This window comes from Eublepharis macularius, chromosome 6 (assembly GCF_028583425.1).
Source record: "Eublepharis macularius isolate TG4126 chromosome 6, MPM_Emac_v1.0, whole genome shotgun sequence".
NCBI lineage: Eukaryota > Metazoa > Chordata > Lepidosauria > Squamata > Eublepharidae > Eublepharis > Eublepharis macularius.
The window spans coordinates 72,279,176-72,300,582 of record NC_072795.1 but is presented as its reverse complement, the minus strand read 5'-3'; the positions used below and the strand labels follow the sequence as shown (position 1 = coordinate 72,300,582).

The 21,407-nt window shown below is 42.2% G+C and overlaps 1 protein-coding gene across 1 annotated transcript in view; it reads left to right on the top strand.

Annotated features, from left to right (window-relative positions):
- SORCS1 (sortilin related VPS10 domain containing receptor 1) overlaps nt 1-21,407 on the top strand; it is a 699,625-nt gene that overhangs the window by 238,512 nt on the left and 439,706 nt on the right. Inside the window, exon 2 of the mRNA XM_054983089.1 lies at nt 18,535-18,602. Coding sequence (XP_054839064.1) covers nt 18,535-18,602 — 68 coding nt within the window. The remainder of the gene's footprint in view (nt 1-18,534; nt 18,603-21,407) is intronic.

Here is a 21,407-nt window from a genome sequence, read left to right as displayed (position 1 = left end):
CTATTACCTCTCAAGGGATGATGAGGCAAATAGAGATCAGAATTCCAGATATCTTGGCCACCCTGGGCTAGCTTAGCAAATCACTACTGGAATATGGTTCTTAATACAGCAGTCCTTTTATTGAGAGTTAAGGAAGGGGGAGGCTTTGATTTCTCAGCCTAACCTACCTCTCAAGTAACTGTGAGAATGAAATGTGGGTGAAATGTAGTTCACTGCCTTGAACTCTTTGGAGGAAGAGTGCATTATAAATATGAAGAATGGAATGGAGAAAAATATATGGTGCTCATACAGTTAATAAACTATTAGCTGAGCATTTTGTTTTCATATTTTCTGAGCTGTATGAGGGGGAGCCCAGAGAGAATCTTTGTCTGGGGATCCACAGTAACTCTTCTGTCACCTGAAGCAGGGAATTTTGGGTACTGCCAGTATATTAACATACTTGCATTTGTGTCTTATGTTTAAATTCCTTTCTTTTAATATACCATGTTTTGCTGTCTCCATCTTTGAGGTGCACACCCCAACACAGTGTTTAATATCTTAGCACCTCTCAGTCAATAAACATGGGCAAAATTGCAGGGGCAACAAGAACATTGCACACATTTCCCACCATGTGTACCAGTCTTGGCTCCCTGGCAGATCTTCTAGCATCATACATGTACTTTTAAACATGTGTTGATACATATTTACACTTTTATGTATGCATGTAAAACATTTTAAATGTATGTTAGAAACTTAATTATGTGAAATGATTTCAGCTGTGATTCCCTTACTGTTCTCTTTACCTCATTTTTAAAATCTAGCTCAGATTTTGAAATGACAGAAACAAAGAATGAACCATATGGGTTTACTAAGGAGATTCTATGGTATACTATATAGATAGAGAGAAACTGATTGATTATTGCCTGTAAAGGCATTAAATGCAGAAGGCCAGTTGAAGAAGGAAACAAGGGGAATCTGCTATCTTGGACTTGATTCCCTACAGGGAAGAACTGGTTGACGAGGTAAAAGCAATGGGCACCCTGGGTAGTAGTGACCATGTAATTTTGGAATTTAAAATCTTGTAGAAGGGAAAAGCTATATGTAGTCAGACATATAGTTTGGACTTCAGGAAAGCAAATTTTAACAAACTTAAAGTTATACTAGGTAGAATGCCATGGTCAGAAATACTTAAGAAGGAAGTTCAAGAGGAGTGGGAGTATCTTAAAGGTGAACTATTGAAGGCACAATCACAAACTATTCCTATGAGAAGGAAAAAATGGGAGGAACCTAAAGAATCCAGGGTGGCTCCATAAACAGCTTTCTAAAGAGTTGAGAAACAAAAAAAAATACTCGTTTAGGAAATGGAAAGAAAACCTTATAACCAAGGATAAATATAAACAGGGCTTTTTTTTCAGTGGGAACACAGTGGAACGGAGTTCCGGCACCTCTTGTGTCCAGTAGCCCTGCCCCCCAGATCTCCAGACAGAGATCAGTTCCCCTGGAAGAAATGGCTGCTTTGTAAGAGGGGCCATGTGTTTCTCCCTCATTTCCCTCTTGAGAATTCCACTTCTTTTCCCAGAAAAAAAGCCCTGAATATAAACAAATAACCAGTGCGTGTAGGGAGCATGTTAGAAAAGCTAAAGTTCAGTATGAGCTTAGGCTAGCAAGGGATGCTAAAAACAACAAAAAAGGGTTCTTTACTTATGTTCAAGGTAAGAAAAAGAGCAAGGACATGGTAGGCCCATTGCAGAGACAGGAAAATGAAATTGTAACAGGTGATTAAGAGAGGATAGAAGAACTGCTCAATTCATACTTTTCTTCAGTCTTCTCCTGCAAGGGAAATGGTGCTCAACATGGCAATAACAGAACACATGATGAGGGAAGGAGTTACAGCATAGGATCAGCATGGGGGTAGTACATAGACACCTAGTTTCCTTAAATGAAACCTCAGGGCCAGATGAATTGCATCCAAGGGTACAAAAAGAACTCGGGGGTGTAATTTCAGAGCCTCTATCCATTATTTTTGAAAATTCTTGGAGAACAGGGGAGGTGCTAGAAGATTGGAGGCAGACAAATATTGTCCTCAGCTTCAAGAAGGGGGAAAAGGAGGGTCTGGTTAACTACCAGCCTGTCAGTTTGATGTCTATACCTGGAAAAGTTTTGGAAGAACTCATCAGTCAGTCCTTGAGCATTTAGAAAGGGTGGCTATGATTACTAAGAGCCAAGACGTGTCAGACTAATATTAGCTCTTTTTTTGAGAAAGTTACTACCTGGCTGGATCAGGGGAATGCTGTAGACATAGTTTATCTTGATTTCAGTATGACTTTTTAATAAGGTTCCACATAATATCATTGCTGACAAGTTGGTAAAATGTGGTTTGGATCCTATTACTGTTAGGTGGATCTGTAACTGGTTGAAAGATCGCAACCCAAGAGTGCTTGTTAATGTTTCATCCACTTGGAGAAGAGTGACAATTGGAGTGCCTAAGGGATTAGTCCTGGGATGTGTTTTTTTAATAAATGATTTGGATGAATGAATAGAATAAATCCTTATTACATTTGCAAATTATACTAAATTGGGAGGGGTAGCAAATATGGTAGAAGACAGAGTCAGGAATGGATACAGGATGAAAACTGGGCTAAAAAAAATAAAATGAATTTCCACAGATAAATGTAAAGTTCTGCATTTATGTAGGAAAAATCAAATGCATAATTGTAAGATGGGGGAGACTTATCTTGATAGAAGTATGTGTGAAAAGGATCTAGAGGTCTTAGTAGACCATATACTGAACATGAGTCAGCAGTGTGATGTGTTTTTTTCTGGAGGCCTGGTGGGCATTTTTGGACTGAATTGTACCAAATTTGCTGGGGACCTACTCATAACTGTCCTCTAACAACCCCCTAGGTTTCATGAAGATTGTACTTCAGGGAGCTATTTTATGGCCCCTCCAAAAGGTACCCCAGCTACCTCCAATCTCCATTATTACCTATGGGGAAAGCTAGGGAAGCTATATAGTTGGCTGGGGGTGGCATTTTGCAAGCAAAACACACCAAATTTGCAGAGGACCTAGTCCTCACTGTCTTCTAAAGCCCCCCAGGTTTCCGTGAGATTGTACCCTGGATGGGGGGCATGAGCCATGTGTTTCTGCAGTGGGAGTCATTTTTCCTCCAGAATAAAAACTAATGGAGCACAGCTGGACAGCCTGCTCAGGGGATGTTGGATTTTTTGGGGAGGAGGTGGTGGATTCTGTTTGGTTCTGTTGGGTTGTATGGTGTGGAGGTTGTAATTGAGAGTGTGCCTGTGGCCTTGGCAGCCATGATCTGTGTGTTTCTGTGGTTGGAGTCATCCCCCCCCCACAAAAAAAATAACTGGGGTGGCTGGGGACACCTTCTTTGGTAGGGGCATAAAATGGCCCTTTGGAGTTCAATCTTTATGAAACTTGGGGGGGGGGGATTAAAAGATAGTTAGGAGTAGATAGCTAGAAAATTTGGTACATTTTGGTCCAAAAATGCCCCCCAGGCCCCTGGAAAGCCCTGAATTGTGTTTCCCATTGGAAACATGGCTGAATGTGGAAGGAGAAAGTGCATCATGGGATACCATCCCTGGTCTCTGACCCAGCTGACCAAAATCAACACTCTGCACTGGAAACTCACTGATTATGCCCATGGACACTTGCAAATGCAGCTACACGAAGTTACAGGAGACATGCTCAGCTTGGGGAAAAGTCAACATGGGCACATTGGAGCATGTGTACTTCTAAACACTGCACAAACTCATATAAGTTGTCTCATATAGTTTGGCAATCAATGGAACGTTTCCCCAGGAGGTGGTGGGCTGTCCTTCTTTAGAGATTTTTAAGCAGAGGCTAGATGGCCGTTTGACAGCTATGTTGATTCTGTGAACCTAGGCAGATCATGAGAGGGAGGGCCGGAAGGGTTACATCAGTGGTTAGCTCTCATGAGCCCTTCTTACAAGCCCAGGGTAATGTAGATTGCCTCTTGGGGTTCAGGAAACAATTTTCCCCAGGCCAGTTTGGCTAGGGATCCTGATTGTGTTTTGCCATCTTCTGGGCATGGAGCAGGGGTCACTGGGGGTGTGAGGGAGGTAGTCATGAATTTCCTGCACCATGCAGGGGGTTGGACTAGATAAACCTGGAGGTCCCTTCCAACCCCTGTGATTCTATGATTCTATGAAAAGCCTACAAGTGGTGTCAGATAGGAGAAAAGGTGTGGGGATGAAACAGATATGAGGTAGGATATTTGAGTTTTGAATTCTCATGGGAGGAAGTGGCCTCAAAGGAAGAGAAGGAGTTGAAGAAGCTGACCTTTGATCTGGTTGTGATATCACAGGAAGTGGCATCAGATGTGACATCACTGAACTCCTTCCTCTCGATAAACTCTACCCTTCCCAGGCACTACCCCTAAATCTTCAGGAATTCCCCAAGCCAGAGTAGGCAACCCTAGAATAATCTACAAAAGCCTCCAGAAGAATTACAGATTTGTTACAGTAATTGCTTCAGATGTTAAATGTTATTAATTTGCATTCTATCAAATTTTAGGGATGTGTGTTGAAAAATATTTTCACTGTTACAGTTTTTTTCTGCCATGCATAGCCTTTTTAAAGAAACAGTATCTTCCCTTGTAACTCTGGTGCAGGTCAATTGTTTAAGGGCATCCCTAACTCCATATCTGGCTTGTGTTTGTGATGTGACCATCTACTTCCATTCAATAACTTTGTCAAGTATTATTTTTCCCCTTCTTGACAGAGGACTAAACAGTGATTTATTGCTTGAATAAACATCCCTTTCATGAAAGTTGTTTAAACATCAGGAAAGCACAACATTAATTATTCATCACATGCTAATGTTTCATTTGTATGTATCTTAGAACAAGCAGATGACTAGGTGTTCATATATATGAATTTATGTCATAGTTAGAGTGTCAGACTAACTAGGATCTGGGTGAACCAGGTTCAAATCCCCATTCTGCCATGGAAGCTCTCTGGGTGACCTCAGACCAGACACAGGCCATTTCCACACACGTTGAATAATGCACTTTCAATGCACTTTCGTAATTCTTTAGAAGTGGACTTTTTGTTCCACACATGGAAAATCAGTTTCAAATGTTCACTAAAGAGTATTGAAAGTGGATTATCCAACGTATTTTCATTAGCTTGTATCATTCTTTGCCAGTACTACCACAGAGCTGAGGTTTGTACTATTAAAGTTATTTAGTTAAGAATAATTGCAGCAATTCCTCTTGCATGTCCCAAATGCAGGCATTGCTACCTTATAGTCCTTGAGGGTGTCTGTACCCCTGGGCAGCAGCCCTAGTACAAAAGGGGGTCCTTTAGGAGCAAACATCTAGGCATGGTGGCATACTACACAGAGAGACTCCAGAGCCTACCCTGCAGGGCTGTTGGAGGGAGCAGAGCATGAGCTTCCCAACCTCAGCCTCTCAGGTGGGGCAACATACTACAGAGAAGATGGTCTCACTACGGTGCTGGGAAAAGGAATGTCCCTTTGAAACCCATATGTTTATGTACTACTCTGAAACAAATCGCACATATATATCTTATTTTTAAATAAAATGTCTATTTCATCTAGTATACCTCACGTTCATCTGCACATGCTGACTCTTCTGTTGTTCTACCTGATATAACAATCCTTCCTAAACTACAAATAAGACTGAGGGAACTAAGGTGAGGGCTTTAGTGGCAGTGAAAATCTTTTGGAAACATTAAGTTAGGGAAGCAGCAATATATAGATTTTCTATTGCCATAGCAGGATTTAAATGAAGTAAATAAAATAAACAAATAACAAGTTTACATTGGGACCACAAAACTTGTGTGGACAAGTTTACATCGGGACCACAAAGTGTAGCATCCAGACAAGAATAAAAGACCATGAAAGACATTGCAGACTTGGCCATCCTGAAAAATCAGCAGCGGCTGAACATAGCCTAACTCAAACAGGACACAGTATCTTATTCCAGGACACCAAAATACTGGACAACACTTCCAACTACTTTGTCAGATTGCACAGGGAAGCCATTGAAATTCACAAGAATAAACACAATTTCAATAGGAAAGAAGAGACTTTAAGAATGAATAGAGCATAGCTTCCAGCCCTGCAAAACACCAGGCTAACGAAATACTCCACATCCCAGAATAGCCCTGCAGAGAAGATTAGCATATCAAGCACCAATCCATATGCAAAAGAACCTCCTCAGGATACAGTGACGCCTCCCTCCATTAGCATTCCACACCCTGGGAAACTCCTACAGGATGACTCAGCCCAAACCCACTTTCCTGAGTAGATATAAATTACCTGCCAACATCTTTTCCACACTGTGACACTGAGAGATCTCTGTCTTTTGGTGCTACACCCCTGAAGATGCCAGCCACAGCTGATGGCGAAATGTCAGGAACTACAATGCCAAGACCACGGCTATACAGCCCGGAAAATCCACAACAACCAAACAAATAACAGTTAAGTAAATAAATATTTTTTTCTTTCAATATTTTTTCTTTCAATATATTACTACAGTCCGCTTTCTGTCAGTTTGCCCAAAGAGGACTTGTTCTCTTATTCTATCATCCTTTTCACACTGGGAGTTTAAAGCCTTTCAGTATCTGTTCTGCTTCCCATGTTTGCTGGAGTTTCACACTTGCAAGGTAGTGATGGGATGCAGTACTGATATTTGTCTGCCAGTATCTCTGATTTTTCTCCCTGTAGACATACTGCAATTTTATTTTGAAGCTGCTGCTGAATTGCATCTGGCCCTATTAATGTCAGTGCAAACTCCATACTCCCCTTCTACTTCTCTTCTCTCCCCTCTCCTTTCCCCGGGAGCTGATTAGTTTGTGCAGAATTAATCACACCCACCCTCCTCAGCTCTCCAAAATCCTTTTCTGCCATTTTTATCAGTAAAGCGAGGTAAGGATCATATGGCTGCTTTTCCGTTGGCTTCCTTCATCCTGGGTATGCACACACTCTCTTTTTTGTTTCAGATCCCTAACAGTCTCTGATGGATTCAAAAGGCAGGAGAGGGTTAAATGGTTGCTTTTCCCTTCCTCCCTTGGGGTATGCACACACACTTTTTTTTTTTACAAAGACAAGAATGGGTTGTAATGTTGTAGCATTGTAATGTTGGTAAATGTTACTGCATGTTCCTCCTGGCTTTAAAAGCCAGGAAAAGATTAAATGGCTGCTTTCCCCTCCGTCACAGACATGTTTCGGGCTTTGCCAAAGAGGAAAAAGTGTTTTGCACAGCCCTTTGGAAACAAAGTGGCAGGGAAGCTGTGGGGAGGGGATGAAGCAGCAGCATTTTATCCCTTTCCTAGCTTGGCTTTTTAAAAAATGAGAGTGGAACAAGCACGAAAAGTGCATGTTTCCCCCCAGAACTCTGCCACCAATTGCCTCTCCAGTGAGCAGGGGACAGCCCAGTCAGCAAATACAGCAGGTTTCGACATTGCAACATTACTATGCCTGCTCAAAGTGTTTTTTTTTTTTTAAATGTGATGTAAATTGCAAAGCCCCGAAAGCCCGAAACTGCTCCAAGGCTTCAAAGCCTGTCTAAAATGAAAAACAGTACACAAAATCGAAACTGCCTCCGACAATGTGGAACATGGGGGTGCCATGCTGTAGCCATTGCAATCGCTGTGAATGCTCATAAATGGCAGTTTAAACCATAATTGTGAAAGGGGCCCATGACTGCTAAATGTACTCAAGAATCTTAATGAGATACCCCCAAAACCTTTTAGAAGTCCTAGTACATAGGGTTGCCAAGTCCCCTTACCCTCTGGTCGGCTGCTGGGAGACCTGACATTCACCTTCTTGATGTCCTCACTCACAAAGTGACTTCATCACTCAGGCCCAATCTGTGATGCCCCAGGGAGCTGTGGATTGGGCCGCTGTGGAGCATGGGAGCACTAACGGATTGGGCCGCTATGTAGCATGGGAGCAATGATGGAGCTGCATGCTCCTGCACTCCACAGTGGCTTGATTCAGCCCCCAAATGAGCCGAATTCAGGCCAAATTGGGCCGCTGCAGAGTGCAGAGTGCTGCTGGGCAGTGTGATGAGCCCTGGAGTGCTCCTGTGCTTCGCATTGGGCTGAATCGGGCCCATTTTGGGCTAAAATCAGGCACATTCAGGAATGTGCCTCCCACACTCTGGGAGGCACATTCCCCTGCCGCCCAGGTAAGCGGGGATGGGGAGTGGAGGGTGGGAGCGGGGCACTGGCAACCCTACTAGTGTCAGGCTATGGATGACAGGATATGGCAAACAGATTCTTGTACCATTGCAAGAAGTCCAAGCTCTTGGTTAAATGGTTTCATTCAGAAATCAATTCATTACCATATATATGTCCATAGGATTACTCAGCAAAGTAAGCATCTAAGCAGTAAGAGCAAGATTGACAGGAATAGTAACATGGGGAAAAATCCCTCCTCTTAACTCGCATGTTTGCCCCTTCCCCTTCCCAACAATCAACAAGACTTTTGGCGCACGCTTTGGGTGAGAACGTTTCACATATTTATACTATCAAGTAGAGTCACTGAGAAAGCAAAAGATCAAAGTTGAGACATAGCAATGCCAGGGAGTGGGTAGTCTACAAGGTCATGAACACTGAAAGTTTCTACAGTCCGTTAGATAAGCACCTGCATGAAGTTTGTGAAAGAAACAGTTATGGCATTGACAATATGACATTAAGTTACAACATGAAACATTGGTTCAGTGTTAGCATTGGCATGGATGGGGGTCAGACATGACAACTAGTATGTGATGTCTACCAGATCACTCTTATCCATATGCCTGTTAACCTTCTTGAAGAACTCTAATGTGTTGGTGAGGCAGAGCTTCCCTTTTCAGTCAACATGCTGGTTTCCCCTCAGCAGGATTTGTTTGTATGTGTTTTTACACATCTTTAACAGTAACAGTTACCTGGGACAGATACTAGGTTAATTGAACTATATATTCATTCTCCAAACCTGCAATTTCCTTCAGGGGTATTGCTTTCTGCAGTCTGGAGATCAGTTTTAATTCCAGAAGAACTCCAGACCCCACCTGAAAACTGGCAACTCCACCATTCTCAGACTGTTGAAGTACCTGGCGCTAGCTCAGATAGATGGTGTCTGCAGAAGAGAAGCAAGGCAGTCGCTGCCTTTGGCCTGCTTATTTAGGCAAGGCACAACTGCTGGCCAGCAAGGAGGAATTCAGTGGCTTTTTTGCCCTACACGGATTTGAAAGGATAGCAGCAGGAGGGGGTGCAGCCCTTTTCCAGGTCAGTTTTGACTTTTCACTCTGCCCCCGCACACCACTACACGTTACTCTGAATCTCCAAATGCTATTCTCTGATATTGTATGGAAATGATATACAACCTAGGGAACAGACCAAGGGGTAAAAGTAGCCTCCTCAAACTACCTTCAGGTATCCCCCCTCCAGAAGAGAATAGAACTACTGCAAAACAGTGCCTCCCACAGCTGACCCAGCTAGGTGGCCCAGAAGGATACTATGGTTGATTGTATCAAAGGTTGCTGAGAGGGTCAGGAATGTTGGAGAAGCAACAGCCTGCTAAGAGTCTAGTTACTGAAAATACTGCTGAAAAAGTCCACTTGCCCCCCGCCCCCCAAGTCGGAATAAAGAGGCAGGCACAAGGCTTGGGTAATAAAGGGCCACTTTTTATTTTGGCAACAACATGAACTGCAAAACTAAAAACCTGGCAAGGGCCTAACCAGCGGTACAGGTCAAGCCCTGGGGTTTCTCCTCCTGGACCCTGCCTTGACCTGTCTGGGTGAGACCTGCTGCCCTGAATGTGAGCCGTCCAAATGCATGGCTGGGATCCGGCCAGCCTGGAGGATGGTTTCCCCCTTAAAGCTCCAAGCACCCCTGCCCTGGAGCATGAAGGAATGGCTTGTCCAGGGGATCCCACCAGTCAGCCTGCCCTCTCAACTGGCCACCATAAAGCATGCCAGCTGATCCTGACAGGCCCCTAATATCCCCACCAATGGGGATTTGCCAAGGGTACGCACCGTCCCACTAACATCCCCCAACTAAATCCTGCTAGTGATGTCCTATACAGCACCAACACGGCCAATAGCCACATCTCCAGAAAGCAGTACAAGGTAGGCAAAAAAACCTTCCTTCCCAGGTCCAATCAGGGAAAAAAGAAAAAATTCCTACCTGGCCCCAAAGGCGACCAGTCTAAACCTGCACTGCTACTGGGCCAAGCATGAGGCGACAAGTGCCATTACAAGGGGGCAGGACTCACCTATTAAGGCACTTAGCCCCGCTCCTACCCACGTGACCCAAACAGGCCAGGTGAAACGCTGCCACTTATTCTCCACATAGGCAAATGCGGCCCCCGGCCTCAAGCCTTTGGCTGCCGGCCATGGGAGGGGGACAAATTGTAGGGGGAGCTGTGGAGCATTTTCTAGTGTTTAGGTTTTACTGAATGTTTTCTCTTGCAGTTCAAGCTACCTCATGTTGTTTTCTCTCTCTGCTGTGTGTTAGTATGCGTTAGTGCTTGCGCTCTGGAGGCCTCTCTGTTGCATTAATAGCCTGCAATAAATTCATTGAAAGCAAATTCCAAAGCGTGGATTGGATTATTGCCTGTACTCTGCCACCAAGGAAAAACAGTAGAGATGCATTCCCCTATCAGCTGACTGGCATACGCCCTCAGTCAAGGTGACCAAGGCACTTTCTGTTCTGTAGGTGAGTTGAAAGACAAATTGAAAACATTCAAGACAATCAATAGTGTTGAGGTACTGCTACCCTTTTGTATATTTTGTTCAGGAATGGTGAATTTAAAAGTGGTGAATAATATTTTAGAACCTCTGGTCCAAAGATTTTTTTTTCAATTAAGGCCTTAGAAAGCCTTTGTATTATCACAGACGTTAAAGTTGTAGTGGCCAAACCTTATGACAAATGGATCAAAATTCAAGGACAAAGTATAGTACAGTGCCATGCTAGAGTGAACTGTAGTCTATATCAGTCCCTCATATCTAGTCTATTGGTTTGGGGTGCCTTTGCTTCTTTAGTAGATTAATTTTAGTTTACTTCTCTGAAGAATGCATTAACTCAGATATTTACTTTTCAGCATCTTATTGTGTGGGGGCTGGGCATGTGGAAAGAATTGGTAGATAGGGGAGAGGAATCTAGAGACACAAAAGCTGCAAAAATATTTTTATCTAAAGGGATTTTGTTATTTTTGCATACAGAAAGGTTGATTGTTAGGTTGCAGGGATTATTTTATTTGGCATTAGGATGTTTGAGCTAGGTTGTGCAATCAACAGTTTCCTCCTAGAATCTATTTAGAAAAGAAAACAAAATGAGTAAACAACACATCTCTCTGCTTCAAAATACAGTTCCTGAACTGCATGTATTTTATAGCAAGTGTTTTCCTCAATACTGGCTTTGGGTTTTATACCATGCAATATGACCATCTTGGGACAAAACTACTGATTAATTTTTGCTACAACATGGAAAATAAATCGTTGGTTATTTTGTTGGTTTATCACTGGAGTGGTCAAGTTCATATATCTACTATGAAGTTCTTTGGGTGCTGCTACTCATTGTCAGCCCAACCTAGTGTACAAAGTTGCTGTGAGGGTAAGATGGAGGCAGAGAAATATATTTATGCCATTCATTGGATGAATTATGGGATATAAATGGAGTAGAGAGAAGCTGAGGAGCTGGTACATAATTTATTTGCAAAATTCACATGAGAACAGATCAATAAGGATTTTGTCAGAGATTACAAATCCATTGTCATACCTCTAGCAAGAATTAAGAGCCACAGTGGCATACATAGGTCACAGAAATTGACACATCATAGGGATATCACCTTTCATATCCTTAGTCCTCTTCTGAAAACATAGGGAAGAAGCATGAAAATTAATGCATATTTGTAATGATGCAAAAGGTCTGGGAATGTCAACTCTGGGCTGGAAAATTTCTGGAGATTTGGAGGTGGAGACAGGGGAGAGTGGAGTTTGGGGAGGGAAGAGAGCTAGGGATGTCATTTCTCTGTTGGGCCTGGAGATATGCTTTTTCAGGTGTGGCTTTGGTCTGCATAATGGTAGGACCTGTGTTTATGGACATTTTGCTCTTTGTGTTAGAAGTGATTCCATTCCCACCTCACAAGATTGTTATTTGGCACAGTCAGTGTAGCCTCTTTCTAAATAGAACCATGGATAAAATGAATAGGGTGATTGTGACTAATCTTTCTAGATAAATGTCAAGTTTGTAAAAGCGGTCAGTGCAGCGCCAAGGGGAAAAGAGCATTAGTGTCAGGGAAGCTAAGCCAAACTATTAAACATTTAGTTCAACACAGTAACACGTTATTAGCTTGATAAGCTATCCAGGTTTCTGAAAGTTGTGTTATTCCCTGTGTGCTTCCCTATGAGTCTTCTAGGAACTCCAAGGAATAGGATTTTTTCTCAATGTAATTATAATGTGATTAGTGAATTTCTTTTATTAGAGATTTTATAAAATTAGACTAAGCAAGAATGTGACAGATGTGTAGTCCAGTCCAATGAATCATGCTAAACATAGAGGTTAAAGAGTGTTTGTGTGTGCATGCACATCTTACAGAAGATAACTAAACACACATTCCCATATTGGAATGCTAAACTAATAAGAATGCCATCCATCTTTACTCTGACACACTGCAATGCAAACATTGCCTTGAGTTTGTTAAACTGATCTCAGATGTGGTGCTGAATCACTGAGGGCTTCTTCGTGTGTTTTGATTTTTAGATGAATGTCTAAAGGTATAAAGTTCCATTTTGACAAATAAGTATTGGAAACCTCTCTTGGCAGACCTGAATCTATTAATGTATAACACTGATTTCGGAGCTATTGTTCTGAAGGTTTTCAACATGTCATATCTTCAGGGAGTCTCACCCCCTCCCTTATTTCTGTATATGAACTGGTATTTTCCAAATACATCTGCAGTGTGGCATGTGTTTGAGTTTAAGTGAAGTTAGGAATTGAAAAAGACACCAAAGATGTGGGTAAACAGTTATCCTCCAAAGTAGAGATGGGCATGATCTGAATTACGATTTCAACCCCCCCCCCCCAATTTTGGCATTTTCGCCATCGTGACTCAGCTAATCAGTTCTGTCCATGGCAACCAATCCAGCGGTCGGGAGTTTGCTTGTTCGGGACTTGATCGGATATATCGGTTTCTGTTTGGAATTGCAGACACTCTGGCACCTGTAATTTTTCCCCCGGGGCAACGGAGTCAGGGAAATGAGCTGTGTTTGCCCTCCTTCTGTCGCCCTCGAAACACAAATGGAAGCCCAGCTTTCCTTGATTCTGTCAAAAAAGAATACAATACAGGAGGGACAAAATATAGTAGTTTCAAAATTTTTAACCTCTTATATCCATTTAGCTTTACATTACACTCTAAAGCCAAACGTTCTCATATCAACTTGTGAACAGTTATATCACATGAAATTGTAACAAAATTTTCTCTGTGAATCCAGTTGATGTCCCCAGATGGAGGACATAGGGGTGTGATGGCAAAGGTAAGTCTTTGGCAATGGAATGTCTGTTGTGCGTATTCTCTTCCTTTTTATAGGTGGTCTTGAGACACTCCAACTCAGGAGGACGGAAAGCACAGTCCCAAGTATAGCCCAGGACCAAGGCCAGCAATTTTCTAAAGTTCTTCGTCCAAACAGACTTCCTCGGGGGCAAGAAACCTTGTTGAGTTTCATTGCTAACACGCCAAGAGCAACACCCAATGCGACGTGGAAAAAGGAAAAACTGTTCACAAGTTGATATGAGAACGTTTGGCTTTAAAGTGTAATGTATAGCTAAATGGATATAAGAGGTTAAAAATTTTGTTCTTTGAAACTACTATATTTTGTCCCTCCTGTATTGTATTCTCTTTTGACAGTGTCTTTTCAGGAGGGATCCAACTTTGTTTAGTCCCTTACAGCTTTCCTTGATTAGCAGGCTTCCTTCCAACCACGGAGCAGCAACCCAGGGGAGGGAGGGGGAAGGGGGTGGGCACAAAGGAAAGGCAAAAGGCAGCGTGGGAGGCTGGGAGGCCGCCTGCACCATTTGCCTTTCCCCAGGACAAGGGGCGTGTGGGCAAGCCGGCTGCCTCTTGTCTTGCGGGGCAGGTGAATGGCGCAGGCAGCCTCCGAGCCACTCGTGCTGCCGCCAGCTCCGCAGCGCACCGGGACAGCCAGCTTGCTGCGTGGGCGGGGGCGACTCAGGAGCGCGCGCGCGCAAGAGCCAGACTACGGTTGCCATGGGCGCTGGCCTCCCCGATTCCCAATTGCGGACCGGAAACGAGAGTTGATCATTTAGAATTGGTGGCCTGTGTTCGGCAGCAGCCCAGATCCACGAACGGCTGAATCGGAATTTTTTTTTGAATTGGGCCCATGTCTACTCCAAAGACAGAAATTTGCATTCTTCTGTACACCAGTGGGAAAAACCTATCACTCCAATTAATTGATTACATTTATAGCTCGGTCTCCCCTCAAGCGGGCTCAGGGCTGGTTAAAGCAATAGATAAATTACAAAAGATAAAACAGTAAAACAATAAAATCACATCTCAACATAGCAGCATAGCAGCATACATTTCAGTATCCCAGAGAGGGTGCCATTCCCCTTTTCCTGCACACCATACACATGGGGAAAGAGGGCAAAGGTGCATGTTGGTGAACTCTAAATCCCCAACTCATGGGGGGGGGTGCAGATGGACCACAAGCCTCTAGAGGCTTGTGCAAACAACCATTATGACAGACTGCAGAAGTGCTCCTGTGCTTTGCGCTTGGCTCATTTGGGCTCCAAACGGGCCGGTTCTTTAAGAATTGGCCTGGTGTGAAGCAAGGGAGCTTTCCCATGGCCCATGTGATGACATCACTCCCAGAACTGACGTCAGTGCACTGTGCTGGGAGCAAGTGCATGCATTGTGTTCTTGCAAGGAGCTTCCAGTGCTGGGTCCTCCACCTCTCCTGCCAGGAGGGTAAGGGGACCTGGCAACCCTATTGTAAGTAGAATTGCCAACTCTGAGGTGGGAAGTTCCTGGAAATTTTAGAGATGGAGTATGGAAAGTTCACTGTTTGGGGAGGGGAGAGGTCTCAACAGGGTATAATGCTTTAGAGTCCACCCTCCAAAGGAGCCATTTTCTCCAAGGGAACTCATCTCTGCAGTCTGAAGATCAGTTATAATTCTGGGAGATCTCCAAGCCCCATCTGGGGGTCGGCAGCTCTATTTGTAAGCAGTACTGAAACAGCCAATTTTGGCAGTCCTGGAAAAGCCCTGAAAAAAAATTAGATCCTTCCTAACATTTTCCATCATCCTTTTGTGAGTTTGTATTGATTGCTAAAACAATTCTGGTTCAGGGGAGGCAAGCAAAGGGAAAACAAAGAACAATGCACAACTCCCCCCCCCCCATTTCATTACAGCAGTCCTTCACAGCCCATGTTGTGACATTTAGAACAACATAAAATGCATGTCTTTGTTCATTAAGGTCTTCAGATCCAGCTAGTGACAATTTAGGAGGGGGGGAAATAGAATATTAAATGTAAACTAACCTTTTACAGTCTAAACAACAAAGAAAAGAAAAGAAAAATAGAGGATGGAATAAATATTAAAGAAGATGCATTTGAACAGGTTGTTAAAACAGCTCACACAAAGCTGGAATCTCTCAACACAAACATGCAATTTGCTATCCCCTTTGTAAATTTGTCTTGGTATCAAGAAAATGCATTTTTTTGTGTTTGAGAAAAAAGTAATTGGAAAAGACAATACCACACAATAATATTAAACAAACTAAAAAGTGCATTCTGAAATAAAAGTTATGCATTACAGAGGGAAGTAAAGGGTTGCCTAATAGTTATCTCCATCAGTCTTTAAGAAATAAATTTTGCATGAAGCCAAAATTTACACAGTGGCTTTGAGGACAGACAACTGGGGTTTTAACCTTACAAGCACCACTCAGTTTTGCGTATTGAAACCAATGCTGTTAATGTATTACAGGGGTGGGGGAGACAGTTTTGGGTATGTTATTCTCCTTTGAAAACTTCTAATGTTACTTCTAACAATAATGCAATATTCTATATTCTTTTAAACTACAATTACAGGGAGTGAAACAGATATATTTAGTTTCTTATCAAAAATATTTATATCTCACCTTTCCTCTTGCCCCAAGGGGACTAAGAGATAATAATTAAAGCATTACAGATTAAAACAGATACCTCCTCCCCCCTCCTGATACCTACCCCTGCTAAAAGATACCTCTGTTCATATGTGCTGATAGATTACATTTTAAGAATATGAAAAGAAAAACAAGTAAATTGTAAGTTACAAATAGCAACAATCAAATAAACCAATGACTGATTGCTATTGGCACAACGGCAGCAGAAAACAAATGTATCAAACATGGACCAAACCACAGGACAAACCATGTGATAGCTATTGGCAACAGAAGACTCCTGCTTGTTTTGTTTCTCTTTTTCCAAACTCAAGTCAGATAAGTTGACGATTCCCTTTCTTTTTAAAAATTTCTTTCTTGAAAGAGAACCCAAACTTGTGCTAGGTGTCAGGTTCCACCCTGTCAGATGGCATTTCCACAGCAGGTACATATGCCTGACAAAGACATGTGCCAATTAAGGCTTGGTAAGTGCTGAATTTCAATCACCACCCTCCCAGGAAAGCTTATCAGCGGCAGCAGGGCGGCTGTTTGTTGAAGATACAGAATTATGTTGCCGCTCTGCTCCCTGAATAGGCCTATAAATCCCCCACTACGAAAATGGGGAAGGGAGGGGCATGTGCACATAAAGCATTTCTGGTAGTTGCTCTCCTGATACAAGACAGCAGTAAACTAAATAATGAAGTCAAGCTAGCAGTGTGCCAGGTCTCACATCCATCTATAACAGGAATTAAAGGCACTGTCAGCAACTGAACCCGTTAACCTACAAAACAGCTTAGCAAAACCTCCAACAAAGAGATTATTTAAAGCCTTTCCATCATTTCAGGTGCACAATTTTCTTGTTTTGTAGTAGCATAGTGAAAATCACCAGAACTTCATTGCAAACTAATTTCCATTCTCTACAGATCTCTCATTGCTCCATGTGTGTGAGGAAAAAAGACCCATTATAATTAGACTTGCCAACTCCTGGTTGGGAAGTTCCTGGAAATTTGAGGAGGACAGGGTTTGTTGAGGGGATTAGGGTTATCAGCCATTGTCTGGCAACTGTCCAGAGAGGGCAGAGGTATGGAGACAACTATTGATGTTGACACGATGTCACTTCTGGGAGAAATCCAGAAGTGACATCATGTCTCTCTAGGAATTGTCAGAGAGACTGGTAAAATTGTAGTGTTTCTGGCAATTCCTAGAGAGAACCCACATAACTTTTGGGTTTCTCCTAGAAGTGGTATCATGCTGTCAACAACGGCTCCCCCCCCATTATTTTTCTCCAGGCAGTGGGAAACAGGAGCTGGGGGCGAGGCATCTCCTACCTCCGGTGGGCAACTGGAAGACAAAATATAGGTATATGTCATAGAATCCACCCTCCAAAACTGCAGCTTTCTACAGAAGAACTGATCTCTGTAGTCTGGAGATCTTTTTTAATTTCAGGTGATCTCGAGGCCCCACTTGGATGTTGGCAACTCTAAAATGATAAATGCATGGCTTCAAGGAAATTAGTGTGGCAGCAGTAAGAGTAAGTAAAGCTAAGAACCAATCTATACATACTGTAAGGTCACATGATAGATTCCCCCCTGGAAGGTACCACTTAATAGTACAGGAGAGAGAATCACATATTTTAATGTTTTTCTTAAAAGTATTTTCCCTCCTGCACTTAGAAAACTTTTTTTTTTTGGAAAAAGCGTTTTATTCTTTTTGCTTACTTGCTAGTTTTCTATGTGCCAAGAAGTTTTTATTTTAAATATTGGAAGCCCCCAGCATGTAACTTGAACCGGTACACTTTTACAAGCAGTCTATTCTGCTCCATGCCAAGACTGGCTCTGACAGGTTTGCATGAGTTCTTTTAAAGGAGAAATGTAGGTTAAAGGTTCTGCAACTAAATCTTTGACACCTCTGAAATTCTGTTCTAGACAGACTTTGCAGGCTGTCTGTCCAGTGGTATTTATCAACCTGATGATGATCAAGCAGTTGTTTCTTGAGATGTCTAAACGTGGAAAAAAAGACCAAGCTCCTCAACCTTTTAAACAAGCCTCATCCATATGGAATCACAGAAAGGCCCCGAAACGATCCTGATTCTTCCAGCCATGTTGCACTTATGCCCTATTCATTTGCTTTGTCTTGTAAAGCAAATGTTTCTCCCCCCCCCCCTTTCTTTTCTCCTGGGAGAATGTGCCACATAGAACAGCTTTTACAGACAGGAAAAATCTTGAATTCTGTGGGCAGTCTCTGTGGACACTTCCCATGTCAGTTTAAGCGAATGGTTGAGCAATTCATTTAATTATGTTAAGCACCCATTATCAGCAGCCTAAGCCCTCCCTTGGGTCATATCTATTCTATGGGATTCTAATTGTTAGAGAGTAACCGTGATTTTCTTCTTGTGCCTGCAGGTGATTTTAATTCTGACAAAGCTGTATGACTACAACCTGGGGAGTATCACGGAGAGCTCGCTGTGGAGGTGCGTAGATAAATTGAGCTAATAACTTACTAACTTACTTAAACCTGGACACTCTGGTACTATCGTTTAGTTAGATTTAATTGGATTTCTCTATGCTGGAAGGTTTGCAGCTTAGCTGCTACTCACCCTCTGTAGCTCATGTGTAAGAATGGTGGAACTTAGACCCTAACACAATGCTGTGTACTGCCTCTATAGTGTCTCTGTGTGTTTTGCTTTGAATATCTCTTTTGAAACTTTTTTGAAAGTAATGCAAAATCTCATCCTCACATTTGATTTGCTGTACTTCCCCTCCCCCCACCACAAGAGTGTGAAAGTGGTGCATTCACCTCTGCCTTTTCCAGATGCTACTAGTATACTTCCATATGAAACATGGCAGTAAAATATCATTCAGTTTGCCATATCATTTGTACATTTGGCATATATCACATTCATTGCATAGAAAGCTTATAGGGCTTACAGGAAGCTTCCAGTCACTTCATGGCCAGACACCATTTAAGGCCACAAGCGCAACAGCATCATGTGGTCCCAGACCATTTACAGATCATATAAAACTGCCATTATTTTCATCTTCCCATGCTTAGAAGTAATTTACCAGCTATGCTATATCATCTTCTATTGAAAAAAGAAAATCTGGAAATTACCACCTTCAAAAATGCAAACTCTAGTCTATTAGTTTTGTCTGGAAAGATCAATGTCCCAACTTTCCAAGTCATGTTGCCCCGTTCAAGATGTTACGTCAGTATATGAAGGATGCAGTCTCAATTCCTTACCTCCTCGCTCCCTCAGTCCCCTCGGAATAGAACCTGTTTGTAAACAACTATATATATACAGAGCTGTGACTGGGATTTATTTTTAAAAAAATATTTATAGTCCTAACTGAGACTCAAGGTGGATTAGATCATGTATGTCAATACAATAAAAGGCTGGGATAGAAGGACTTGTTCAGATGAGTGAAGCTGCTGTAGTGGAACATAGGGAGAGAGGCGGTCCTTTAGATACGAGGGACCAAGGCCATTAATGGTTTTGTATATAATAGCCCAAACCTTGAACTTAGCTGGTAACTGACAGGCAGTCAATGGAATGACTGCAGAGTGAGTATATAATAATAACATTTGATTTATATACCACCCTTCAGGACAACTTAACACCCACCTAGAGTGGTTTACGAAGTATGTTATTACTATCCCTAAAACAGCAATCACTCTGTGAGGTGGGTGGGACTGAGAGAGCTCTGGAAGAGCTGTGACTTACTCAAGGTCGCCAAGTGGAGGAGTGGGGAATCAAACCCGGTTCTCCATATTAGAGTCCTGTTGCTCTTAACCACAACATCAAATTGGCTGTCACCTAGCTCCTGATAATAATTGAGCTGTAATGTTCTGCACCAACTGGAGTCTCTGAGTTGACTTTATAGTAAAGAATTCAGTAGCACCTTTAAGACTAACCAAATTTACTGCAGCATATATATATATATATATATATATATATATATATATATATATATATATATATATATATATATATATATATATATATATATATATATATATATATATGGCCAGTTTCTTCATACCCTCCATGCATCTGAAAAAGAGAACTGTGGTTCTCGAAATCTTATGCTACAGTAAAGTTGTCACTGAATCTCTCTGTTTGCCTATAACAATCTTTATCTAATAGGGTGACTTACATGTTTCTTATTCCGTTTTTGTCCTCATAACAACCCCATAAAGAGGTTAGGATAAGGGATGTGACAGATATAAGATTACTCCATGGGCTTCATGGCTAAATGGGTATTTCAAGCCAGGTATTCCCTAGCTTACCGCTATAACCACCACACTACACTAAAAATCTAGGTTCATATTTTACCAAGTGTGTGTGTGGGAGGGTATTTATGGGAACTGGAAGGTGTGCTTCTTTCAGGCTCTTGTAACCTCAGACCTCCATAGTCAGGAGATGGAAAACTCAGTGTACACTCTAAATATGTGAGACATACTAGGTGCAGCCATGTCCCATGTTGTTCAGAGGATAGTAACAGCATGCAGTACCTGTCTTCAGCTTGTTCTGATGTACAGAATGTGAGGTCTGGCATGCTGAATCTTTGTACTGAATGCTAATCCGAACTCTGCAAAATCTTCCTTGGATTACTAGTAGATACATTGAAAAGCTACCTTTGTGAGAAGAAAGCAAGTGACATAAAGACAGCTCTTAGAATATTTGACGATAGGCTATTGGCTATTCCTGTTTGCTGTGTGACATTAATTTAGATCTCAGTATTTGTACATTAAAAAATTCAAAGACACATGAAAATAAAATGAAAAGAGTAACCTTCTACAACTCTTTGATGTGCTAAGCTCTTGCAGGTCTTATATAACGAAGAAAGAACATATTATCCTGCATATGAGTATTTTGATCTTATTTATTGATGAATGGCATTCTGCTCCTGAAGGTCAAAAAGAGGCAGGAGCTTCCCTCCCTTCAGCTATTTTTTTTTTACAAGATTTATATCCTAGTTCTAGAATTCCAATGCAGCATAAGTTAAATTCTTTTAAACAAAAATAATAAAGTGGTATATAATATCCATAACCAAATTAATGTATGATGAGCAAGTAGAATTCATTGTCAGGTTCCGCCATGGGCGCTAATATGCTGGGCACTAGCATGCCTGACCTTGATTCTAGGAAGCTGTCAGGGACAGTGCAGGTTCTTGCTCTGTGGAAGGAGGGGGGTGGAAGGAGGGGGGTATACATCACCCTCGCTCCCTCAGTCCCCTCGTAGGCCTGCTCAACCTGACAGAGTCCTGGCTGCCTT